The sequence below is a fragment of the Bison bison genome, unplaced genomic scaffold (genome assembly GCF_000754665.1).
Source record: "Bison bison bison isolate TAMUID 2011002044 unplaced genomic scaffold, Bison_UMD1.0 scf7180017864259, whole genome shotgun sequence".
Lineage (NCBI taxonomy): Eukaryota > Metazoa > Chordata > Mammalia > Artiodactyla > Bovidae > Bison > Bison bison.
In genome coordinates this window covers 2,520,301-2,548,184 of record NW_011494831.1, presented here as the reverse complement: position 1 = coordinate 2,548,184, position 27,884 = coordinate 2,520,301, and the positions used below count along the sequence as shown (strand labels likewise).

Genomic DNA, 27,884 nt, shown 5'->3' with positions numbered 1-27,884 from the left:
GTATTACTTTGCTAGCATGTGAGAAGAGTGCAATTGTGTGGTAGTTTGAACATTCTTTGGCATCGCCTTTCTTTGGGATTGGAATGAAAACTGACCTTTTCCAGTTCTGTGGAATAATAGTAAGTATGGAATTCATTTTGGGATGTTAAAAATGTTTAAAATTAGATTGTGGCATTGGTTGCATACCTTTAAAACTGTTAGGAAAAAAAGTAAAGAAAGGAAAAGACATATCATGAAAACTAAAGAAAGCTGGACTGGCTATATTAATATCAGATCAAGCTGACTTCAGAAAAAGTATGATCAGGGATAAAGATGAACATTATATGATGATAAAGGGATCAATTCTAAATGTGTATTTACTTAATAGAACTTCAAAATATATGTAGCAAGGCTGATAGGAGCTCAAAGAAGAGATAAATTCACAATAAAAGAGGGAATTCCCTGGTGGTCCAGTGGTTAGGACTCTGAACTCTCATTTTCGAGGGCCCAGGTTCCGTTTCTGGAAGGGGAACAAAGATCCCACAGGCTGTGTGGGAAAAAAAAGAAAAAGAAAATTCCACAAAAAAAAACCCACAATAAAAGAGACTTCAAGATTCCTCTCTCAGTAATTGACAGAATAAGTAAACAGAAAGTCAGCAAGGATAAAGAAGACCAGAACTGACTACCAATCTACTTGACCTAAGAGTGACATTTATAAAATATTTTATTCCAAAATAGCAGAAAACACATTTTTCAGGTGTACACAAAACATTCACATATTCTGGGCCATAGAGTGAACCTTAATAAATTAGAAAGACTTGAAACCATACAAGTTATGTTCTCTAACCATAATGGAATTAAACTAGAAATCAGTAGCAGGGAGATGTCTGAAAAATCTCCAAACATTTCCTAATAACACACTTCTATATATCCCATGGATCAAAAGGAAGACATAAGGAAAATTAGAAAATATTTTGAACTGAATGAAAATGAAAATATAGTATTATTATCAAAATCTGTGGGATACAGCTAAAGCAGTGCTTAGACAGAAATCTTTTATATTAGGAAAAAAAGCTCTAGAAAACAGTGCTCTAAGTGTCACCTTAAATTAGAAAAGGGGCAAGTTAAACCCAAAGTAAGCACAAAGAAGGAAATAATAAAGAGCAGAAATTAATAAAATCAGGAGCAGAGTATCAATTAAGATTAAAAAATCAATGGAAGCAAAAGCTGATTTCCTAAAAAGATCAATAGAAACTGATAAACCAGAGGACCAATATCAGGATTATCAATATGAAAAAACAAAGAAGGAAGGTCACTACCTAACCTATAGACATTAAAAAGATAATAAAGGAATACTATGAACACCTCTATGCCTACTAACTCATCACTTAGATGAAGCGGACCAAGTCCTTGAAAGACAAAAACTACCAAAGCCTATTCAAAGAAATAAAAGATCTAAATAAATGGAGAAATACATCTTGTTCATGCATAATACTAATCAAAATCCTAGAAAGGTGATTCTAGAATTTATACAGAAAGTCAAATGAAGTAGAAGAGTTAAAAAGAATAATTAACTGATTTCCAGACTTACTATAACTCTTCAGCAATCTAGATAAGGGTAATATATACCAATGATAGACATTAAGACCAAAAGAGAAAACAGAGTAACAAATAAACCTACACAAATATGATCACCTGATTTTTGACAAAAATGCAAAGGTACTTCAATGGAGAAAACCTTTTCAACAAAAGGCACGTGAATAAATAAGGCTCATAGGTAAAAAAAAAGAACCTTAATACCTTCTACAAAAATTAACTCAAAATGGATCACAAATTTAAAAACAAAAAGTAAAACTATAACATTTCAGGATAAAAACACAGGAGAAAAATCTTTGTGACCTTCAGCTAGATGAAATTCTTAGATATACCAAAAGCACAACCCATACAAGAAATAATTGATAAATTAAACTTCTTCAAAATTAAAAACTTCTGTACTGTAAAAGTCACTTCCAGAATTAAGCTGGGAGAAAGGTTTACAAATCATTCATCTGACAAAAGACTTGTATTCAGAATAAAGAACTCTTACAACTCAAATGCATTATGCTAAATGAAAGCAGCCCGAATCAAAAGACTATATACTATATGATTCCACTGACATGACATTATGGAAAAGTCTAAACTATAGGGCTGGAGAATAGATCAGTGGTTGCCAGAGGTTGGGACTGTGAGTAGGTGTTGACCACAAAGGGATAGAATGTGGGAATTCTATGGAGTGATGAAATAATTCAACTATATCTTAATGATGATAATGGTTACATGTTTCTATTTACTTGTGAAAACATACAGAACTGTACATCAAAGACTAGATTTTACTGTATATTAAATAGAAAATATTGAAATATTGTCTTTTAAAAAACCGAATAGTAATGAAATTAACTTGCCAATCCACAGAGAGCACTTTATTCAGATGCAAAACAACTTTTTGTATCTATTAAAGAGTTACAAAAAGCTGCAGAGAGGAAGTTTACCTGTGCTGGGACTGCAGTCTTTCCAGTGGTTCAGCCTTCTGTTCAATACCTTCTTGAAATATCAGATCTGCTTTCTTAAAGTTTTCTCTAGCTTCATATTCTTCAGCCCATGAGATATAAAACTGAGCAAGTGAAATGCCAATTCCTTGGTTATGTAAATAACTGTACATATCCAAAGGTTCATTGCATAAATGCCCCTGTAACAAATTAAAAGCATTAGCAGTTAACCAATTTTTCTTCACATTTTGTCTGTTATGTGCCAGTCACTGGAGATACAATATGTAGTTTCTGCACTGAAAAAAATATTATCTATTATTATAACACAAGATTATAAGGAATATATTGGGAGGACCTAAAACACATTTACACTAATCCCTTACCTGACAAAAGTAAGGAATTAATTTGTAAGAAAAAGAAATGGGGAAGAAAGCTTTCAAGAATGCATGACATTTGAGTGTGGCCCTTAAGGAGAAATAGACGTATATAAGGTAAAGAGTGGGAAATGAAGTGCACTCTAGGCAGAGGAAAAAGCATAAGCAAAGACACTGAAGACTAAATTTGTGGAGGTGTAGGCTAGATAGAAGTTTGAGGAAAAAAGGTGTGACCAGGCTTGAAAGTCAAGCTCATCAATTGTAAATATACCTGATAGTCAATGTTATATGTGTTGGGGTAGGAGAGCTAAGAAATGACACGGTCAAATCTGTATTTTAAAAGGGACCTTATTAAGACCAGCTACAATACAGATAATTCGAGCAGCAAAAAGGGAAAGGGAAGGGATCAGTAAAATCCCACACCACTAACAAGTTTGATATATTTTTTCAGTCTTTATTTTTCTCTTGAGGAAAAAAAGGAGCATATATCATTTTTCCACAGGATAAAAAGATTTTTGTCATTTTATAGTTTTAATCATAATTAAATATTTTTATTCCATTTAACTGTGCATCATTCATTTTTCCATGCTGCTACTTAATTAATATTTTTGAACAGGTGAACAATGTTCCATCTAGTAGATCTTTCATCATTTAACTATTCCCTTATTTTTTGGACAAACCACTTCTAATTTTTCCCAATTGTAAATAACTGTGTAATGAATACCTTTAAGCATATTGCCTTTCACATTTTACATTATTCCCTTAAGATAAATTCCTATAAGTGGAACTATGTTAAAAAGTAAGTAAATTGCTTTCTAAGATGGTTATACAAATTTAAAATGTTAGTAGTTATTTCCAAATATAATTTCATAGCTAATATTTATTTTTAAAAGTTTCTACTTTCATATAAAAATAACATTTCAGTGTTCTCATTAAGAGTTCTTTTACTACTGCAGAGGATAATATTTTCTCCTGTTCATTTACTACATGTATTTTCATTCATATCTTTCTGTTCCTGATTGTGTAGCCTTGGTTTAGTTTGCCTCGTATGTTTTACCATACATCTCAACACTTTCCCTCTTTCTCTTCTGTTAGACTTAACCCATCTGTCTTTCTCAATAAAGTAAGTCCCACAAAGGCAGAAAACATTGCTCTCTACTACATTCCAGTCCCTACCCACGGTCTAGTAGAAAAAAATGAAATGTTCCATTTATATCTTTAACAAAATCCATTAGTATCTTATAGTTTAATTTCACAGTAATTCAGTAATGGAGTTTTTCTGCTTATTCAAATTAGAGATATTTTCCCACATGTGATGATATTTCAAGCAAAGTAATAATTCTCAATGTTTATCACTGTAAGAGCAAGTCCTTGATATCTATTACTACATAAATAAAGTTTAAAATTGACTGCACTTCAGTAATGGTTTTCTGAATAGCTGTGGTGCAGCATGGGGCACTGAATACAGTTTGGGTTATTCTAGAGTGCTGAATAAGATCACTTAAGAAATAAATAAAAGGATAAGATGGTTAGATTAATCGATTCAAAAGTTATTAAACATATCTTTCTGGTAACTCTTAAAAAGCCAAATTAAAACCATTTTAAACTTTTAACTAAAAATACTGGATATTTTCTAAGAACAAATTTTTCCTTAGCTAGATTTTAGTTATCCTTTATAAAAATGACTGGAAAAAACTTTCTGCAAAGCAAAAGAGTAGTTTGAGGAACCCATCTTTATTCCTTTAGACTAAGAAAGAGAGCAAAATAATTTAATATGCACCTTGTTTCCCAGGTATAAAGTTTAGAGATTACTGCTGATCACTCTAGGACTAATAATTTGAATTTGAGGGTTTTTATTTTTTTTTAATGTTGAATTTGAGAGTTATCTAGACCAGTGTTTTCCAATTACCTGTGGTGAAGGGGGCAGTTTTTTTTTTTTTAAATGTTGAACTTGAGGGTTATCTAGACCAGTGCTTTTCCAATTACCTGTGGTGAAGGGGACAGTTTTAGGCGTGTGTGTTTAAAAGTTTTCATTGCATTGTTGACTGATATTTTTTAAAAAGACAATAAAAATAGAAGTTACAAGAAAAATGATGTGCATAGATGCACAACATTAAATTGTTAATAAAATTTCTAAACGCTTACTCTCAATTTTTGTATTTACCTTGAACAGTCTACAGATCATTCTTTCAGGAGCACTGGTTTAGATTATGCTTTTTACTCTATGATAATCATTACTCTTCACTATAAACATTGGGTTAACACAAGTGAACAGAGAAATTATTCCAATTACTACTTTTAATAGCCCCAACTAAATATAATCATAGAAACCTGGGATTAAATGTCACTTTAGAGGTTTATTTAGTTCAACCTTCTAATAAGTCACATATAAGAATATTATATATAGAATGAACAACAAAATCTATTGGTACACCATCAGGAACCACAGTCTCCATACTAACAAATCTGTTTAGCATTCTTTGTGTGCCACCCTTTCTTATAAATTTCCATAACTACTATCCCTAAGGTAATGTCACCAACTTACATAAGGATGCCAAGATATGTCAAATGACCTGCAGAAATCAAGATAATTATGTCTTCAAGATTCATTTAACTATATTAATAATTATTTTATTATATTTTAGCCAGAAATATGGAGATATATTTTAGCCAGAAAACTTATTAATTTCCAATGTTGGTATTTCATCGTATTACAATGATTGTTGAAAATAGTCTATTATTTAGAATTACTTGACTACTTATTTTTAATTTTTTATATATTTTATTTAAAGTTTTTATCCAATATCTAATTCTATCACCTAAAATTCTATTCTAAATATTTACCACTTGGCATTTTTCCTTTTTTTAAAAGAATTATTTATTTATTTATTTTTGGCTGCATCAGGTCTTAGTTGGGTTAGGTGGTCTTTTTTTGAGACGTGTGGGCTTCTCTCGAGTTGTGCAGGTGTGCAGGCTCAGTAGTTGTCGTGTGTGGGCTTTGTTGCCCCATGGCCTGCGGGATCTCAGTTCTCCAACCAGGGATTGAAACTGTGTCCCCTGCATTGGAAGGTAGATTCTTAACCACTGGACCACCAGGAAGTCCCCAGTTGCTTTTCTCTAATCTCTTTTAGAATAAAAGAGAAGAGTTAATGTCTAAGAAACTCTGGTCATCATTTTTATAAAGATGTTTTCATAAAAAATCCTCAAAAGTGTTCTTAAAAGAACTACATGTCAAGTAAGACAGTACAAAGTGGTCAGGTCAATAGTTTTAATTATAGCAACGTACTAAATGAAAAAAAAATGAAAGATAGATAAAATATAAACAACACTTTTTTTTATGGTGATGATTCAAAAAATGGAAGAAAGGAACAGCAGAATCACCTACAAAAGCTTTTCCCAAACAACTGTACTACTACCTACCATGTGCTGGTTCCTATATGTCCTCCCCAAGTACAGCTGCATGGACTAATGATGATTAAAATCGATAAATAACCCATTCCTACAGAGAGAGATGATCTTATCTGGCCTTATGATATGGCCAGATATGGCCTTATGATCACTTTTAATGGGTTAAAAAAATATAGTAAAATGCATCTCTAGATGGAAACAATTTAACAAATATTGAGTATTTATGGAATGTTTAGTATCTACTGAACAGCTCAGTTTTTGGATGTATAAGATACCTATAGAGAAAAATCTCTTAATTTAATATTTTAAACTCAGATGGCACTTCAGAAAGACTTACCAGCTTAAGCCAGAGACTAAGAAATCGAGGATCATTATAATATCGTTTTTCTCCTTGTAGTGCTTCTACAGCTCTTTCTAATAATGTTGACATATTGCTTTCCTTCCCGCCCTGAGGATAGTTTTGCTCTGTCCAGTTAATATATCTGAATAGGAAGAGAGGAAATGAATTATTTTTCAAGTTTAACATGTCTTGTTCCAAGATCCATTCTGGACTTTTCAAAGTAGAAATATCTAATATGTTGACAATGTTTATTTAGAGTTTTTCAGTGACATGTCCTAAACCTGTATCTCTCAAACTTTTCTAAATATTGCTAATATGTACCTGTGGGAAAAAATGAGGATGGTGGCAGACGGGTATAGCTCACAGTCACACCTCAGGAAGATACACTATGATTATTCTGCTTCTTTGTGTCTCAAAAACACTACTCTCTACTCTAACACACTGCTTCACACAACCCAGTTTGAGAAGCATAGCTAAAAGAATTCCATCTATTGAGTTTCTATTGCCCTGTTAAATAAAAAAGACTCACCTATCCCAAACATCCAGAGGGTCATTTCCAGCATAAAATCGAATTTCAGATTCAAATGCTCTGAAATTTAAACAGAAAATGTTAGCATAAGCAATAGTGATAACAGCCAAATGAACAAGTGTCACCTTTATTTTTATTCATTATTAAGTATTTAATATCAATCTAGATAACTGTATTGGAGTTTGAGAGCTTGTTAAACAGAAAGAAAAAGAATAGAAATAATCAGGATTCTGTTTGATAACATAACTGGAGAGACAAAATATGAAGAAATTAGAGAAATTTCAAGACAACTTATAGAAAAGCACTATTACACAGCATTTAAAGCTCTGGAACAAGACTCCCAAGGTTCCAGTGCAGCTCCACTAATCACTAACTGACATTAGAAAAGCTACTTAAACTCTGCTTTCAGTTACCTCATCTGTAAAATGGGGATAATAATATGATCTATCTTATTAGGTTGATTAGTCTTAAGTGTAAAGTGTTTAACAAAGTAAGTAGTTAAGTACTCAATAAATGACACCCACTACCTTTATATGCATATGATAGTACTGAAGAAGCTAAATATATACACACACATAAATATATACCCAGAAATAAGACTCTTACAGAGAAATTCCATGGATAACATTAGTCAAAGAAGAATTAGACCATATAAAAATTGGAGGAATGTTTCAGAGAAAGTGTGAAATATGACTTTATAAAGTGCTTACAAAGGCAGAGGGCTAAGATGAAGTTAAAGATTGACCAGTCAGAATAGAGGGGAAGTATTATGTAATAAACCACAATTTAAATAAACAATTTATCAATAATAACTGTATAAGGGATTATGTTTAACATAAAGAATAAGAGTAGTCCCTGACACAAAAGACCCTTAAACTCTAATAAGAAAGACAGTACATAAATGAAAAATTAACAATACAGAGCAGTATATTACAACTGCCAAGAATTGATAGTAAAGGCTTCATGATGTCAAAAGGAGGCGTTATAGAAGCAGTCGTAGAAGGTGGGACTCTGAAGGAAACATAAGATTTCAAAGAAAAAGAGAGTTTTCCAAGAGAGAGGGAAATCAGTATTGAATACAGTTGTCAAAATCAGAGAGCTTATCCAGCTATAACATAGAGTCAGTATTGGGAATAAATGGAGATATCTAGAGAGGTAAGAGAATGCTTTAAATGCAAATTTAAAGAGCTTGGATTCTGCCTGTTCAAGCCAGTACTGGTTCTTCAGTTGGAGAGTATCTTGAATATGGTAAGTAAAGATTTCAAGAAGATTAATCAGGTAACACTGAAAAAGGCTGAGACCTGGGACCCTTGGCTACAGTGCTTGTACCTGGAGAAATGTTTTCTGGAGCAAGAGAATATAAAGAAACTATAAGGGAGTTAAAAATAACTGTGTACATGAACACAGCTGGAACAAATTTTGAACGAGATACAAAAAGTCCAAAAACTCAACTGCTGCTTCTAAGGTGTCCAGAGCAAAAGCAAGGTACTGCAGTATGATCCCTGCATACAGCAAAACCAAGGGGGTGGGCAGATCACCCGAGCCACCCCTCCAGCCCAAACCTTGGACCCACCGCTACCCTCATTCCCTTTAGGGCACCAGTTGGCCCATGTTCAGGAAGCAAGCAAGGGAACCTGTTACTTGTTTTTGCTCCCTGCAGCTCTAGTCCCAGTAAAGCCTTGCTTGAATGTCTTGTCTGGCCTCTTATCAATTTCTATTGATTAAAGAATCCAAGAACCCTGTTTGATAACAACAGTATAAGAATAGGAGAAATTAGAAAAGGGGCCACAATTGTGTGACTAAAATGGTGATTTAAGTATAAGATAATGAAATAATGAAAAAAAAAATTCAAGACACTATTGATAAAAATCAACAAACCTCCAAATTTATCTATGGATTCAATGCAATCCAATTCAAATCCTAGCAGTCTCTTTTCTAGAAACTGACACAATGATTTTAAAATTTGGAAAAGCAAAGGACCAATAATAGCTGAAAGAATTTTGAAAAAGAACAAGTGGAGAACTTATTCTGACTTCAAGTCTTATTATATAAAGCTAATCAAGACAACATACAACTGATGAAAAGGTAGACAGTTATATCAATGGAACAGAATAGAGTCTAGAAATGATCCACACATACACAACCAAATGATTTTTGACAAAAGCCCCAAAGCAATTTAATGGGGAAAGACAAAAAACTCTCTTCAACAACTGAAGGCAGATAGGCATATGAGGGTAGGGACGGAAGCATAAGACCTTTTATTCTAACCTCACGCCATGCACAAGGACAAATTTAAGATGAATCACAGACTTAAACATAAAAGCTAAAACATAGCTACTAGGAGAAAAAAAAAATTACAGGATATTTTCCTTTTTTCAGAAAAAAGGACCTTTTAGGCAGGCAAAGATTTCCTAGAGGAGACACAAAAGGTACTAAAAGAAAAACACTAATTAATCAGACATCAAAATTAAAAACTTCGGCTTGTCAAAAAATACCAAGTAAATAGCCATGAACTGGGAGAAAATATTTTAACACATATATTTGATAAGGGACTTGTATACAGACTACATAAAGAACTCTTTCAGTCCTATTCTTAGATGCTCAGTCATGTCCAACTCTTTTCGACCCCATGAACTGTAGACCACCAAGCTCCTCTGTCCATGGGGATTCTTCAGGCAAGAATACTGGAGTGGGTTGTCATGCCCTCCTCCAGGGGATCTTCCAATTGTAAAATAAGGCAAAATATCTGAACAAATGCATCACAAAAGAAGATATATAAATGGCCAATAAACAAATAAATAAGTGCTCACTTCAGTAGTCACCTGGGAGATGGGAAGTAAAACCATCATGAGATACTATTACACATCCACCAGAATGGCTAAAATGAAAAAAAACAAAAAAACAAAAAAAAACCCACCACACTAAATATGGGAATGGATCTGGAGAAAATTGATTCTAATACGTGTCTGATAGGAGTGTAAAATATTACAACCTTTTTGGAAAACAAACACTTATTCTATGACCTAGCAATGCTATTCCAAGAGAAATGACAATCTATGTCCACAAAAAGTCTTACTCTAGAATGTAAATAGCAGCTTTACCCACAAAACACATAACTGGAAAGAATCCATTTGTCCATCAACTGATAAATGGATAAACAAATGAAATACTACTCAGTTAAAAAAAAGGAACAATCTACTAAATACATGCAACGTGAAAATGCCTAAAAAATATATTGAAAGTACTGCATAATTCCATTTATATATAGTAAAATAAACAAAACTAACCTATGGTGATAAAAATGTGATCACTGGTTTCTTCATGGAGGAGGGGAAGATTGATTGGGAAGGTGCAGGAGAGAATCTTCGGAGGTAATAAAAATGTTCTGTCTTGAAATGTGTATCAAAATCACCTAAGCATACTTAAAAATTTGAGCCTTTCACTGCATGCAAATTATACTTAAAAAAATCAGGGGCTTCCCTGGTAGTCCAGTGGTTAAGAATCTTCTTGCCAACGCAGGGGACACAAGTTCGATCCCTGCTCTGAGAAGATCCTACATGCCTTGGAGCAACTAAACCCGTGCGCCACAACTACTAGACTGAGAGTCACAACTACTGAAGCCCATGTGCCTAGGTGGCCAAGAGAAGCCACCTCAATGAGAAGCCTGCGCACTGCAACAAAAAGTACTCCCTGCTCACCACAACTAGAGAAAGCCTGCACACAGCAACAAAGACCCAGCACAGTCAAAAGTTTAAAATAATAATAATTAGATCTTTAAAAAAAAAATCACCAATTCCTAGCAATCAACTAAATCAATGAGTATGAGAGAGCAGTGAGGTAATTCAGGTTAATTAATCTGAATTAATTAATCATTCAGATTAATTCATACCATTAATCAAAATGGAGTAGAAAAAGGAAGGTCCTACATGAGAGAAGAGATTCAGTATTTAATACACTAGTGAAATATTTATCTCATCATATGTTACAGGAAGATAAAAAGATATTTAGAAGGCAAGTAAGAGATGTAGACAGTAGTTAAATAATGCTGGAAAATTTGAATATGGAATGAGAACAGAGGGCAAAGAACACAAACTTAGGTAAAATGAAGTAGGAAGCCAACAAGCAAAAAGGAACAGTAGTTAGTGAAGTGGAAAAACTAGTACAATGTCACAGAATGTCATCAAAAAGATTTAAGAATAGAACACCATCTGTGAAACAAAAACATAAAATCCAATGCTTTTAAAGATTGAAAGAGATGATCAAGGGTAATCATTACATTAGATCAAAATTATGATAATTTTCTGATAATACAAGAATTTTTTGGTCACGAGACTGCAGGTAGAAACCAATACTTTAGTTTACCTTTTTGAAAAGAAGTGTATTTATCAAAACATTTGTCAAAGGAGAGCAAGTTTTATCATTCACTATATTGAACAATATAGTGGTATTTTTCAGCTTTTCAACACCCTGAGTTCCTTAAATTCAGTTTCTCCAAGGCTTACATTTTCTTTGGAGATCACTATTTCTTTTGCACACATTCTCAAAAATAGTTTCCTAGAACATTAATAATTGAGTACAGACAAAGGATAAACAGATGCACTCTCCCTCAGTATTCAGAACACAAAGAAGCAATTTCATTAATTGATTAGTCTCAAAGAGTTAATTCTGTTTCAGGATTCAGAATGACATAATTCTTTTGGTAAATACTATAATATGATACTGCTTTGCTTATCAGTTACCCCTGTATGAGAAATATTTCTATTGATAAAGAGTTTGGCTGCTCCAGTGAAATGGAATCCTATAGCTCTTTTTCTTAAGTGCGCTTGAGGGGATCTTTAGATAGCTGTTGTGTGATAAGAAAGCAGGAGGGGAACAGATTCTCAGACTACCAATTTTTGAAGAGTAGTTTAGTACTCCACTCCTTATGCCATCCTGCATGGGTCCACGGCCACATTAACTACCACAGCTGGGGGTGAATGATGACTGGTTGGAGCCCCAACCATCCTACATACCGTTTTTGTTGTTGAAGAGTAGTGTTACAGGCAGATTCTTGCTGTGCCAGAGCTCCCTGAAGTGTGGACATGATCCGCCCCTGCCTTAAAGGTTGGACATTTTCTTTACTCAGCTCCCATTCATCTCCCTCCAAGGACATGACTTCACTGTGAAGAGAGAAACGAAAGTAAATCTCATACTAACACTGAATTGTTACAACACTGGATTATTGTAAATGTTTTCAGAAAAGTGATAATTCATGATCTTTGGGTTAAATACAGTGGGCCAGCAGATTAGTAGTGTTATTAATGTTATACTCCTAACCTTCTATCTGTGACCTGGTTTCCAAGTTCAAGGCTGCAGTATTACCTAATGGAAGAGAGAACATGGCTACAGTATTGTGAGCAATATCCTAAGAAGAAAGTTTATGACAGGAAGAAAGAAGGGAAAAAAATATTATAAATTTGGCAAAGTAGACAAAAGTCAGATTGATGCCTATCACTGAATACATCACCTTGTTTAATTTAAAATTAGCAAAGTGTTTATCAGACTAACCCCATGTTTCAACTGATTACTTAAAGCTGAAGTTTATATATATAGGTTGCCCAGAGTAGAAGCAGACAAAAATACAGTTTACTGGTCATAAATGGCTCCTCCAATTATGTCAATTCTATGGGGGGGAATCTGCAAAAGCTTTTTGGAGGTAATCACCACAAAGGGTATATACTCTGAACTTCAGAGCTCTACAATCCTCGAAGAGAAGTTTACTTCTGGCCAAGAGATGCTATTTCTGTGTTTAAAACAGAGACAGACAGGCACTATTTTTCAAAAATAAAGTGAAAGTTTTGTGTGACCTCAGTCTAGACGAGAGCTAAAAACTCCCTTCAGGAAAACAAACTGTAAGTGATTAATAATGTAAGTTGTAACTACTCTTATCTTTTTAACTATTTTGTGTAAATATAAGGGCCATGTCATTTATTTTTCTATTCTCATGATCTAACACAGGATCTAACAGTAGTAAGCAGTGAATAAATATTGAGGTTTCTGATTTCTTCTCTTACAATAGCAATTAAAATATGTTAAATGTCCAAAATTGAGCTGGGATTGCTTCCTCCCTCCCTTCTCCTCTTGCCTCCTCAAAGACCTGCTTTTTCCCTCATCTCAAATAAATGGCAATTTCATTTACCCAGCTCTCAAGTAAAAAATCTTAATGCCAACCTAGACACCCCTCTCACAGCCCCCAGTCATCCAGCAAGTCCTGTTGGTTCCACCTCCAGAACATATCCAGAAATAAGCCTTCTTCTCAGCATCTCCACTGTTTTCAGCCTGACTCAAGCCACCATCTTCTCTTGCCTGGACTATTTAAATAATGTCTAAACTGGTTTCTCTGCTTCCATCCTTTTCTACCTTCAGTCTTTTCGATACTGCAGCCAAAGTGATCCTGTTTAAACCCATGTCAGATCATGTCTTTCTTTTGCTCAAAACCCTCCAATAACTTTCAACTACAGAGTAAAAGCCAAGTCCTTCCAATGCCTGCATCTTCACCATTTTTACTTCCTTTTATTCTCTGGTTCATTCTGCTCCAATTACTCAGCCAGTGCCCCTGCCTCACCCAACTCTCACCTTCAGTCTTTGTACTTCTCCCCCCAGATCAATGCATGACTAACTCTTGAGTTTCCTTCCAGTCTTGATCCAAATAACACCTTTTCAGTGAGGCCCTCTGTTCAAAACTATCAAAAATTGCACCAACCCTCCTCCTCCCCAGTTTTGTTTGTTTTGTACCAACCACTATCTACCTTTTAGTTTATTTATCCTGTTTTCCCTACCCTCATCCCACCCAGAACTTAAGCTTCATAAGGATAGGGATTTTTGTGTTTTTGTTACACCTAGTACTTTGTAGGTGGTTAATAAATATATCTCGCATGACATCACTATATTTTAAATGGATAACCAATAAGGTCCTATCCTATTGCATAGGGAACTCTGCTTAATGTTAGGTGGCACTCCGGATAGGAGGGGAGTTTAGGGAGAATGGATACATGTATGGCTGAGTCCTTTTGCTGTCTACCTGAAACTATTACAATAGTGTTAATCGGCTATACTCCAATATAAAATAAAAAGTATATATATCTTTTGCATGAATTAAAGAGCTCGTAAAATGACATTTATCTAAGTACTGTGTGGTGGTGGTAGTGCTCAGTGGTGTCTGATTCTCTGTGACCCTATGGAGTGTAGCCTACCAGGCTCCTCTGTCCATGGAATTTTCCAGGCAAGAATACTGGAGCTGCCATTTATTGCTTCAGAGGATCTTCCCAACCCAGGGATCGAACCCGAGTCTCTCTTGTGTCTCTTGTATTGGCAGGCAGATCCTATACCACTGCGCCACCTAGGAAGCCCATAAGTACCGTGTAGCCCCTAATGAAAACGCACATAGAATTTCAATCCAGAAGAGCTTGCTGCTAAGCTGCTAAGTCGCTTCAGTCGTGTCCGACTCTGTGCGACCCCATAGACGGCAGCCCACCAGGCTCCCCCGTCCCTGGGATTCTCCAGGCAACAACACTGGAGTGGGTTGCCATTTCCTTATGGATAAATAAGGAAGAGCAGCAAGCATGAGGAGAAGGGCTTTTCAGATTTCTAACTATGCTACTAACTTAAAGACAGCACCTACCATGTACTAAGCACTTATTTGGAGGCAGTTACTTTACAAATACTCTGAATTCTCCCAGAACTCGGAATGGTAGGTAGCGTTAACAGCAGCATCTTCCATTTAAAGACGTATCCAAAGTCACAGAGTTAGCGAATGGCTGGGCTGAGATACAAACACAGACCACAAATTCCAAGCCCTTTGGACCCCGGGGTCCCACAGCCTCCTTGGCTTTGCAGCTGGACGCAGCAGGATTCTCACGCGCCCTCAGCGCACTGAGGTCAGTGCTAACCCTGTGCCTTCACCTCCACTCCTCGCGTCCAATTCCAGCAGGGAGGACGATTCGGTTGGGCCTGCTCTTCTCCTGGACTGCTCTCAGCGGAGCCTCTGTCACTGCCAGGCACCCTAGGAGCTCGCAGGCCCAGCTCCCGGCCGCCCTTCTCCGGTACCTACCTCGGAGCACCCCTTTCCTTCTGCATCGCCGCCATCCTGCATTCCCGGCTCAGGGCCTCGTCCTCCCGCGGGCCTTTCTTCAGAGCCTCAGATCGCCTGGGCCTCCTTCTGCAACCTACCCTTCGAGGCACTGAAGCGACCGGAGGGTGCTCCCCGAAAAAGCACGCACCTAATTCCCTCACGAACCAGCCACCCCAAGCTCTCACGCCCAGCCGCCAAGTTTCAAATTTAACGGTCCCGCGCGGACAACGTGCTACGCCCCTCCGCTCCTCTGCGCTCGTGCCCAAGGAATCCTGGGACTTGTAGTTTATCCCGGGTTTAGTCAACGCTGTCGCGGTGCATAGTGGGAGTGGTAGTTTCCGGGGATTGTGGCTGTCCAGGTGCTGCAAGCTTAGCGGGTGTAAATTCAGGAGGTGTAAATTCTCAACAGGTGCTTTCTGCGTCCAGGCTCTAGAGCTAATCTTTGAGCCAAGCGAGGAACATTTTAAGCATCAGAATTCTCTGATATAATGAGCATAGTGAGATATCTCTGAGTGCTTGCGCTTGACCTGATTTCTGGACTGGCTGGCCAGGCTATGACCACCCCCTGCTGTCTGCCCCAAGTGTCACAAGTGTCCAGAGTTCTTAGGCGGCTCTGACCCAGCTGTTTCCTGCCCCGCACTTGAATTGAAGAAAACTAGAATCTAATTCTGTCGAAATCATACCAAATGTGCAACCTTAGGCAAGCGACATATTCTCTCTGACCTTCAGTTTTAACTCATCTGTAATGTGGTAATGACACCACCTTGCTTCTCTGCTGCAGTCCCAGGCAGAAAATACAGCTATGCTACAGCTCCGGAGGTTTTGCCTCTTTTCCCCTTCAGCAGACCAGCCTCTACTGACATTCTTTAGTCCCAGTTCTGATTTCTTGAGGAAGAAACCATGGTAAGCTCAGATGTGGCTGGGGAGCAGGGTTTTTGAACAAGCCTAGCTGCATAGCAGTCCTGACCGATTCACTACACTCATGAATCTCTGAGGGAGGGAGTATATTCTGTCTTCTAATGCTAACAAACTTCCATAAACTTAGCAGCTTAAAACATCACAAATTTATTACCTTACAATTTGGTAAGTCAGAAATTTGACTCAAGTCTCACACTAAACAAGATGTTGGCAGGACTGTGTTTCTGGAGGCCCTTCAGGAGAATTTGTTTCCTGTTTTCTAGTTTTTAGAGACATTCGCCAGTATTCCCTAGCTTGTGGCCCCCTTCCTCCACCTTCCAAGCCAGTAGCATCACTCTCCCGGACCCAGTATCTGTCACCACATCTCTTTCTCTGATCATAGTCAGGAAAATCTCTCTGTTTTGAAGGACTCATATAATTATATCAGACCCATTCATATTATCCAGGATGACCTTTCCGTCTCAAGGTCCTAAACCTTAAAAACATCTGCCAAGTTTCTTTTGCCACATAAGGTGACATATTCACAGGTTCCATGGATTAGGACTTACTCATCTTTGGGGACCGTTATTCTGCCTACCACAGGGGATGCCAAAATATGTTGGCATCTCTAGACTTATTTGACCATAAAGAAGCCTTTTCACACATCTTTCAGAACAGATTTTGGCTCTTTGTAGTCTAACAGTAGGTCCCAGGGGAAGAAAACTTATAGCAGAATAAATCTTAATGATGGAATTTCAGGTTCAGTGGCAACTGGTAGGAGTTGGGGACTAGCAAGCCTCTCATTTTCACCCATTTACGTGCGAAACCATACCTATCTGCATCAGTGGTAGTTTAGTTTAGTTGTCAGAAAATATACGATCTCTTGCTTGGTCATGGAGGGATGTGTGTGTTCTTGATTGTCAAAGGCTGATTTTCCCCAACTTTGCCTTCTTGAATTATACAAAACCCTACTTTAGCAGGCTAAACACTGCAAAGATGAAAACCTCTGGGTCTCCAGGGAACCCTGGACAAACTGCTTGTTTACTGTGCAACCACAGAAGGAGAGAGGGACTTTCTGAGGATGGGAGGAAGGTCAAGAGAGACTGAATGAGGGTATGTGTGTTCAGGACCTGAAGGAAACCACATCTGGCAAAGCAGCATCACCATGCTGCCCTTTGCCCCAGCAACAGATCAGCCAATCAGGGCAGTGGTTGCATCTTGTGTTTACCAGTGATGAGTTGTCCTGAGGTAGAAGAACCAATGAGGAGGAGGCATAATAATCCAAACCATCTTTGTGTTGCTGGGAGGAAGGGTGAGAAGATGCATTAACCCCAGGGCTGGCAGCTACTGGCTGCTGCCTAGTTGCATCTCACAGTAGCTGTTGTGCCAAGGTATTAGGGAACTGTCCTAGGAGCTGGGTTTCCCTCCAATTCTATGAAAACTTCTTTCTGGACTCTACTTCTGCTCTTCGGAAGAACTACCCTACTTTTCATGGGTCTTCTCAAATCACTGGAGATTGCCTGACCCTGAATTTCCACACTGATATATGCAAAAAATACACATACTGAACAAGAAGATACCAGTTATCAACTTTTCTGCATCTGGCAGAAAAGAGCCAAAAGGTCAGAATGGATCACAAGCTAAGAACAGAAGCATTCATATGGCAGGGCCATTAAGATACCAGGTAAGATACAAGCTATGTCATCAATAAGAAGTGCAAAAGTAAGCTGTTTTGATCTGGAATTAGCCCGACCAGAGTTTCACCCTATAGGAAGGTCTTGGAGAATTTAGAGAGTTGCCAAATACTCATCATTGTACTCAATTTATACAGGAGGTGATCCAACCTCAAGGAAGTGAGTAGCAATGAGAGTCACCCATTTTAGGAAGAACAGAACAGGATCTGAATGCTGCCAGCTTCTTACTTCTAGACCACTGATCTGGGTGCCACAAATTTCAGTTGTAAATTAAGGGATTCAATCTTAATTTACGTTGAATTCTTTCAACGTAAGTTTATGTTTAATTAACTTCAGCTTCTGGGTGCCAAATTCTTGGGGAGGAAACTAGTATCATGAAGAGTTGGAACCTCCACTTATTCCAACATGTTGGATATTAAAAAAAAAAAAAGGATGGGGTGCCTGGCAGGCAGTTTTGTTTGTTTTGAGGAAGAAAAATGGCGGAACCATAGGCCTGGGGAGAACTGGAATGGGGAGGGCCACTTGATATCTGTCTTGGGCAGTGACCCTTCTTCACCTGGCCCCAAGGACTCTGGCTTTGTAGAGAAAGGACTGACAGGCAGAGGCTGTAGAAACTGATACTGTGTAATGCTGGCCTCCAGCAGCACTGTCTTCAGGCCCAATTGCCAAGGGCACAACCCAGCTCCAACATCTCAATTTCTGGCCATCGTGAGAGCACTGAGAGGCCATTCCTGGACCCTGTGCTAGTGCCACATCAGCACCCTTGCTGCAGGCTCCAGCAGAGGGGAAATATCCTCCAGTGGTCTCAGAGGTAGAGGCCTTCAACCAGGGAGCTAGAGCAGAGAGGGAAAAGCATGGCAAATACTGGGTGGCTTCAGCGGGGAACGGACTGGTTGCTGAGTGCCAGATCTCTGGGAAACACTCAGATGACCTGGGGGAGGCTTTGAAAGGGAGGGTGAGTCAGGCCTTCATGTATAATTGTCCAAATTATGCTATGCCCAAGAATGCCTGGCCAGAGGCACGAATGGAGAAGCTTTTTCCTGCTTCATTCACTCAGAGTAGGCACTTTAAAAAGGAATATGCCCAGAGGGACCTCCTTTCTCTAATTCACACAAAGCAATGTATGTGTTAACCAAGACCTTGGGTCTGGAGAGCCTATGGAAGAGCCAGTGGAATTTTCATTATTCATGTTCAGGTGGCTCCATAGCATTGAGCTAAGAATGAATTTCATACTGGTCTGTCCTCATTCAAGGAGGTAGTGATACCATGCTAGGTGGATGACAACTGGGATAGCTCTTGGCAGAGCCAACCAGTGTGGGAAGACTGACAGGAGGATGGAGTGTGTAGGGCATGGGTACCCCACCTCCCATTACTTCTCTACCTGGAAGGCTTCCTCACTCCCTTTCTCAGTTATTGCCTCCTGGGGTATGGTGCAGACTGGAAAGTTTGCTTCTGACATTCTGAGGGGCCCAGCTGTGGGAGACATTCTGTGGATCTGGGTTATGTGATGCTTTTCCAAGAAATGACTAGAGGTCAGAGGCCCCCAGGCTGGGACAGGATGAGATGATTGGAAACAACTTAGTTTGGCTGAATGTGGGAGCCAAGCGTGGAAATATTTGGATTGCACAGTAAAAGCTGGCCGTGGCTAGATGGGAGATGATTCAGAGAATTAAGTGATGTGACAAGTTACTTGACCTCTGCTCCCACCTCCTCCTGCTCCTCTACAGGCTGTCCTTTTCTGATCATTGCTTGGAAGGGTGGGTCCTCACAGGACTGGTCAACATTGTTCCTTTCTTAAGTCAATTCTGAGACTGAGAGCCAGTGAAAGACCTGAACTTGGGCCACTTCTAGAGCAACATTAGGGAAATTCTTCACATTTCAGAGTCCCAGGCTCACTCCTGGGCTTGAACATGCCAGTGATGAGAACCCTAAGCTCTTGAGCTGGATCAGAACCATACAAACTTCCTCTCTCCTTGGAGGTCTTCAGGACATGTTGCCTCTGGGAAGTTTCCATGTCTCTTTCAACGCAGGTTCCCAAACTGAAGGAAGGAGAAAGAATCCAGAAACAGGCAGAGTTAGAAAAATACCATCTCCTAACAGCTAAAGACAAGAGTAGATCAATCTGATCTTGTTTCTGATTTTTCCATCCAGACCCTTTGTAAGGAGTTAGAGAAGGCAGTGAGCATTCCAAGAAAAGTGACCCAGGGACATCTGCCAGCTGTGGTCCTTGTAACTTCACCAGGGGAGCTGTGGTATTTGAGAGGCTGGCTTCTACCAACTGAGAGCCTTGTGTCTGGGACAGACAGACCCTGGATGCGTATTACTTATGGCGGCTCTCATGGGGAAGATGACGCCTCACAGACAGGTGTGAAAGAGGCTCAGCCCTCCCACCTGTGGGAGACAGTTTCTTCCTCAACTTCAAACAAAGAAATTGGACCAGCTGGCTCCTCTGAGCAGTCAGAGGCTCTACATTCTACAGTGTGTCCCTCAGTGGGGTGTAAAAGCCATGAGGTGGGGCTTCCCTGGTCCAGTGGTTGAGAATCTGCCTTCCAATGCAGGGGACATGAGTTTGATCCCTGGTAGGGGAATTAAGATCCCGCTGGCTGCGGGGCAACTAAGCGCATGCACCACCACTACTGAGCCCATGTGCCTCAACTCACGAGAAGCCCACTTGCCACAGTGAAAGATCCTGAATGCTGCGACTAACCAATGCAGCCAAATATAATAATACAATAAATATTTTTTAAAAGAGAACCATGATGTGGGGTATCACGGTTCTGGCTCTTCATTGAATTCCCAGATTGATGGAAGTGAACATGGCTCAGATGGTAAAGAACCTGCCTGCAATGCAGGAGACTCAGCTTTGATCCCTGGGTTGAGAAGATCCCCTGGAGAAGGGAATGGGTACCCGCTCCAGTATTCTTGCCTGGAGAATTCCATGGTCAGAAGGGCCTGGTGGGCTACAGTCCATGGGGTTGCAAAGAGTGGGACACGACTGAGCGACTCAGCATGAGCACAAAAACATGACCTTGGTAGACCAAGCACTGCGGGATGTCCTTAATTCACGCAACAAACACTGCATAAGTATTTCATGTCAGGTGCCAAACCTGACAGGTATGGACACATTTTCATATAAATATGAAAAATTGCATAAGTCCTGTGCTTAAAAAAAATTCTATAATATGGCAGCTTATGAGCCTGGAGTTAGGGGAACTCAAAAGAGAATGCAGTTTCTTCCCTTCCTGGGAGCTGAGGGAAGGGGAAGTCAGAAGAGGGGTCCTAGAAAATGAGTAGGAGATACTGGAAGAGGAGGAAGTGACTTCAAGGCAGAAGGAACAGCATAGCTAATGTGTCATCCTAGGCAACAGAGAATGCGCTGGGTGTTACAAAGGTAGGCGCTTAGAGGAGATGTGGAGACCTGGCTATGGATGCCCCCGCCCCCTACGCCTGGCAAACTGCAAGGTTGGAGGGCAAACCCAGCCCTCTCACCTCCCGTTTAGGGCAGGCGTCCAGCTGTAGTCTAGAAGCTGGAGCTCTTCCATGGAGCTCTCAGTTTTCCCAGCTATGGAACCATGTATTCCAGCTGGCTCTGGGAAGGGCCTGATGATCCCTCTCCTCCATCCCAGGTGAGAAGGGGGCAGCGCAGGGCACAGAATGGGCGCCTTGCCTACCTGGATGCATTCCCTTCCTCACCTCAGACACAGCTCTCGGATGCCAAACTGTTGTCATTTATTTGCTTTATCCCGACTAGGTTGCCGAGGCTGCCAGGACCAGGGGGGACTGCCCCAGCTGGTCTGACTGGTTGGGCTGCAGTTGCAGCTCTGTCTTTCCCAGAGGGCTCCTATGTCTCCCCTGCTTCCCCTCCTCCAGCTCCTCCCTCCACCCCCAGCTCTGACGAGTTCCCATTGGCTGGAGTGGCTCCTCCAGGCCAGTGCTCGGCAGCTGGTACCCTCCCCCAACTGGGGCTGTGGTGGAGAGTTGTGATGTTTTAACTTCTGCCTTTCCTTGCCTCCTGGATTCAACTGTAGACTGAGGCAGCCTGCTGTTGGACAAATTGTCTATACTTCAAGAAACATTCCACTCGGGGGGTTTGTACCACAGGGTAGTTCTGGTCCCCAGAGGGCATCCAGAGGGTGAGGGTAACTGTGATCACCTAGGAGACCGAGCTCCTTGTGTGCATTTACTGGGGATGGGGCAGGGAAGTCCTGCAAAGCACGGGACAACCAAATAGAACAATGAATTGTCCCCTCAAATGGCAGTAACTTCCCTAGTTGGGAAACACTGCATCGGAGCCCACTTTATTCACAGGGTGCAGTTTGTGTAATCTCTGCAGCAGTGTTCCTCCTCACACTTCACTGCACACAAGTCACCTGGGGATCTTGTTAAAATGCAGATCTTGACTCAGTAGGGTCTGGGGAGGGGCCTGAGCATCTGCATTTCTAATGAACTCCCAGGTGTTCGTGCTGCTGGTTCAAGACCACAAACACTTTTCAAAGCAAGGCTTTACAGCACAAATGTGCATGTCTTTTCTTTTAGGGAAGGACATTTTACCTGCCAAATTTGTTAAACTGAATATTGCCAAATATTTGCTTAGGTTGGTGGTTTTCCATGGTAGTGATTTTGCCTCCTCCTTCAGGGGACATTTTTGACTTTGACTGTCACAACTAGGGGAGTTGGGAGTGTTGGGGGAGAGGGGCTTGGGTGCTACTGACATCTATAGCAGGTGGAGGCCAGGTATACTGCTGAACATCCACCAATGGATAGGACAGCCCTTTACAACAAAGAATGACCCAGCCCCAAATGTCAGTATTGCCAAGGCTGAGAAACCCTGGCTCGGATAAAATTTTTAAACAATGGGAACTATATTTGTGGGGAATCTGACTTCATTGCCACTTCATTGCATTAGTGACTCCAGCCACGATGCTGTGAACACGTCATCCGCTGAGACTGGGGCTCCTCTCAGCATGATCGCACCCAGCCAGTTAGACATCAGAAGCACTGGGTCGTGGTCCTGATGAGTAAGCTTGGTAGTGGGTGTTACACTTCATCAGCCTTGGAGAGCAAATAAAAAAGAAAGCAACCACAACTGTGGAGGGTAGTGGGTGGCAAGGAGGGGGACAGGTTGAAGGAGGAGCACATAGGTAGAGGTGGCTGGAGTCCGTATTTTGGTTCTAGCACTGAGTGTTCATGACAGTTTCTTATATTATTTTGAAATAAACAGTTAAACATAAATAAACGCAAAGATGGACCATGCAAGGATCAGTGAAGAAAGGGGGCTATAGACCAAGGATTATGATTAATCCAGTGTACCTGGGGTTAAAAAAAAGGTGATTTACACAGGGCAAGTGACTAATAATAAAGTGATACCATTATATTGATGGCAAAATTATCTGCGAGGGGGAGAGAACGTGACAGGTTATGCAAATGACAAAAGTAGGCACCCCCGGGTCTGACTCTTTCCTCATATGTGCAGAGTGGAGGGGAATCTGGAAGGTGAGGAAGACAGGCTTTTTTATCTTCTGCTCAGTTTTAGCCATGCCAGGACTGTCCCATGAAGTGTCGCAGTGGAAGGTCAATGGCTCCAGCCTGTATCCTGACAGCCTGCCGCCCAGAGATGCCTCCCATCAAGTTCCCTGGTCTGCCTTCCGGGAGCAAGCTATCAGCCCCTGCCTGCTCTGAGATCCACAGCCTGTCTGTTCCACGCCTGACTCGTGTTCAGCTATTCTGATAGACAGACACAGGCAGTTGGTGTTTTCTCTGGCAACTTTCCGTGCGCCTATAATTCCCCAATGTCTTTATGTCCCTATGTTCCAGTTACCCAGGGTCCTAGCCTCCTGTTCTTGCAGAATCTCAGTTAGCCCCAGAATACACAGTTCACCTTGCTTCAGACTTTCTTTCCTATCCACGTCAACAAAGACCTCTCCTATGGCCCCTCCCTCCAGACACCTGTCTCTGAGACCATCTAATTATAAACACCAGAGAATTTTCCTCAGTGACGTTGATGCACTTTTTATTATAACTTCCTCATGTGGTGGTTGTGCATTTTAACAGGGGATACCTGAATAGCTGGCTTCCCATGTGATGCTAGTGATAAAGAACCCACCTGCCAATGCAGGAGACATAAGAGACACAGGTTCAATCCCTGGGTTGAGAAGATCCCCTGGGGGAGGACATGGCAACCCACTACAGTATTCTTGCCTGGAAAATCCCATGGACCGAGGAGCCTAGCAGGCTACAGTCCATGGAATAGCAAAGACTTGGACACGACTAAGGTGACTTAGCACGCATGCATGCGTGTGAGGAGCTAACATTTCAAACCAAAGAAACACCTGCCAAGGCGGGAGTTTTTTGGTCTGTGGTGGGAGTTAAAAAAATCACCAAATGTCAGAATGAGAAGAGATTTTGGAGGTCTTCTAAAGCAACTCTCTCAAATGACAGATGAGGAGACCAAGGTTCAGAGAAGTTATCTACTAGAAGGTCACATAGTATGTAATGGGGGCAAATTTGAGGGCACAGTCCAACTCCTATTTCCTCATTCAGTCACTCAGTCAGCAAATCCTTATTGGGCATTTACTATTACATCCCAGGCACTAACTGGGCAAGAGGGTCACAAATAAGGTGGGATCTTTGTCCCAAGTCACCCCCAGCCTAGTGGGAAAGCAAATTGCAGTACAGTGGGGTCAGTGATTCAGGAGAGGCAGCATATGCAGCTTGGACATGTGGAGGAGAAAGAGAGAAATTCTGAGGAAAACTTGGCAGAGCAATTTTCTGACCACACCAAGGGTGTCTCTCCATAACTCTCACCAAAGTGGAGACCTAGACACCAGACAGAAACTCAGAGCTACTCCAGGATGACCAGAGAAATGATTGTCTAAAATAATAACAGTGATAGGTAGTGAAAGTGAAGTTGCTCAGTCGTGTTCAACTTTTTGCAACCCTGTGGACTGTAGCCTACCAGGCTCCTCTGTCCATGGGATTCTCCAGGCAAGAATACTGGATTGGTTTGCCATTTCCTTCTTCAGGGGATCTTCCCGACCCAGGGATCGAACCCAGGTCTCCCGCATTGCAGGGAGACGCTTTAACTTCTGAGCCACTAGGGAAGCCCCAAGGTAGTGAAAGGGGGCATTTTTAATAGTTATGCCTGGGCAGCAGTTACATATTACGTGTTTGGACTATCCTAGGCAAATCTGGACACATGTCCTTCCTGACTCGGGTGGTACCTTTTGGACCCCCCTCCTGCAGGCCCTCCTGAGAGTCCTTTTGAGAGTCCTCTTGAGAATCATGCTTGAGACTGAATCACCAGGAATACAATCCTGCCTGCTGGCCTCTAAGGGTGGCCCAAAAGCTGATAAACCAATCCTCTCGCCCTCCACCCTCCACCCCAGGCAGAGGATTTGCTTTTCTTCTCTTTGTCCTTCGTGCCCTGCAGAGGGGGTACAGGGATGATTCTGTGAGGACTGTGCAGCTGTCCTTGTTCAGGCTGTCTCCTCCATGGGAAAGAGAAGCACCATGGACTCTTCTAGAGAACACTGGGACTGGATTTGAGTTTGGTATTTGCTTACCTTAAAGGGAAGGTGTTGGGTCCAAGGAAGGAACTTCCATATCTAAAAGCCCACGACTCTATGGTGGTTCCCACCCTGCACAGATACTGAGTGACGAGACTGATGGTCTTACCCTTGCATCATCAGGGTATGGGTGAGATTTAAGATTGTACCAAAATCTGTACCCCTTGGAGTAGGTCTGATCTGAAAGAAGTAAGCAGGGCTCAATGTTTAGAAATGGAGAAAATCCAAAACTAACACATAATGAGTTACACGTGGTGCCTCTCTGGGTCCTCTCTGCTTGCATCTCCCTTTCCAAGAAGGGTCCACATCTGAGTCTTTGCACACCACCCTCTAGTCCCCTTCTTCTAGCTTATTTCTCCAAGCCTCCCCAAGGCCCATCCTGGGCCCTCTTTGACTATGGGAAAACATCCACACTGGCCGTGACACAGTGGTGGTTTCTTCCTCTCCAGCAAATTCCATTAGAAGGGAGAGAAGAAAAGTGAGGACCCGAGCAGCATATTCCTCTGGATCACACAGATGTCAGTTTCGTCCATATTTCTCCATGTTTTTGTGCCTCCCAGCTGTCTCTCTTGTCAAATGTTCTTAGGCATTAAATCTGTCCAGTAGCTTGAGGTTTGATATATTGCACTTTTTGATTGAAACCAATGAAATCAGGGATGCCCCCACGTCCAGTGGTTAGGACTCTGTACTTTCCGTGCTAGAAATTTGAATTCAGCAGGTCAGAGTCACAGTCTGCTTTCTTTCTTTTCTTTTGTAATGTAATGTAAAGCCTACTTTCTTAACATAGTCTATATAGGCTCCTGTTTCTACTCCACCTGTAATAGCTTTCTATATGTGTTTACAATCTCTTATATGTACCCTTGGGGCCAGATAATATGGTGCATATACCATGGGGTTTTTCTACCACCTCCAGCAGGGTCTGCGCCAGCACTGCATTTGTAAATACTTTGCTAATTTGGCAGAAAAAAATATAGTATTAATTACCCTAAGTGGAATAGAAATTATGAATAGCTTCACCTCATTTTAATAGGCTTTGATGCCAAGTGGGTTTTTGCTTGTTTCTTTAAGATTTTGGAGCATTTCAGAGTTTTGGATGAGGGGTTGTGAACATGCACCTGTCATTTTCCTCCTTGTGGCTGTAACAACCACCCTTCTTCAGTTCAGTTCAGTCGCTCAGTCGTGTCCGACTCTTTGCGACCCCATGAATCGCAGCACGCCAGGCCTCTCTGTCCATCACCAACTCTCAGAGTTCACCCAAACTCATGTGCATTGAGTCGGTGATGCCATCCAGCCATCTCATCCTCTGTTGTCCCCTTCTCCTCCTGCTCCCAATCCCTCCTAGCATCAGAGTCTTTTCCAATGAGTCAACTCTTCGCATGAGGTGGCCAAAGTATTGGAGCTTCAGCTTTAGCATCAGTCCTTCCAATGAACACCCAGGACTGATCTCCTTTAGAATGGACCATCCTTCTTAGCAGGCTTCATACCCCATTGGCTGATTCCTCTTAATCACTTACGAGGCACACTGCACTAAAGCAGTTTGTCCAAGGATGGCCAACTGAACACATGGGGTGTGAAGCCCCATGTGGAAGTGGAGAGAAGTAAAATGGGAAATTTGGGTCTGTGGCTTTTGTCAAAGGAGGGAACAAACCCCTTAGCCCTCAGGAGGAGGTTGTGGCTGAACTTTACCCCAGATAAACTGAAGCACCTTCTATAGGGGAGGCCTCGGCTTCTTTCTCCAAGCCTTTCTTCTAGCAACTGCTGCATGTTAATAAGATCTTGCGATACTCCAAAAGGATTCCAACTGTGGGATTTGCAGGCCTCAGAGCAGGCTGTGGAAACTGAGAGCTTTGGGGACACTTCTCAGGTCATTCCGCATGAACACCTACCTTCTTGGCCTAAGTATGGACAATCCTGTGACGAGAGAAGGTAACTTTCGCAATGCTGTGTGGGTGGCTCTGGCCTGAGGGTCATGTAGGATCTAGAGACATGAGTCATGGTTGGGCTCTGCCCTCAGGAAACCAGGTAACTCAACAGCTTAAGGGCACAGAGCTCCTTGAGAGTGAAATCTGGGGCCAGAGTTCAGACTTCCTCCTCACTGGGGGAGGCTCAGTCCCAGCTGTGGGTGCACCACACATGCTATCCCCTCCTACTTCCTCCAGGCACCGCCAGGCTTCTAGGACAGAGTTCTGAGTGACAGCTCATTAGATGCAGAGAGCCTGAAAGTTCAAACTTTAGAACAATCTGTCTGGGTTTGTCTGGAGCCAGGCTGGTCAGCAATGGCCAGAGAACAAAGGGCTCTGCAGGAGAAAACAGCATGCCACTTTAATGGTGTACTTTAAAGGCAGGTGTAATGGATCAGGGCCAAATCCTGCCCCATCCCCCCACCCTCCAGCCCCCCAGGGTCTGCTCCTCTGCCTGCCTTCCAGGAGATTTTCCTACAAGGCTCCACGCTACTGTCATGCT

The 27,884-nt window shown here is 41.1% G+C and overlaps 1 protein-coding gene across 1 annotated transcript in view; it reads right to left on the bottom strand.

Moving 5' to 3' along the window:
* Positions 1-15,479, bottom strand: part of BUB1B (BUB1 mitotic checkpoint serine/threonine kinase B) — a 55,423-nt gene extending 39,944 nt beyond the window's left edge. The window contains exons 1-5 of the mRNA XM_010847941.1: positions 15,245-15,479; positions 12,168-12,314; positions 7,156-7,215; positions 6,624-6,768; positions 2,508-2,704 (exon numbers count right to left, since the gene is read on the bottom strand). Of these exons, the coding sequence (XP_010846243.1) occupies positions 2,508-2,704; positions 6,624-6,768; positions 7,156-7,215; positions 12,168-12,314; positions 15,245-15,279 (584 nt within the window). The 5' untranslated portion in view covers positions 15,280-15,479. The remainder of the gene's footprint in view (positions 1-2,507; positions 2,705-6,623; positions 6,769-7,155; positions 7,216-12,167; positions 12,315-15,244) is intronic.
* Between the last annotated feature and the right edge of the window lie 12,405 nt (positions 15,480-27,884).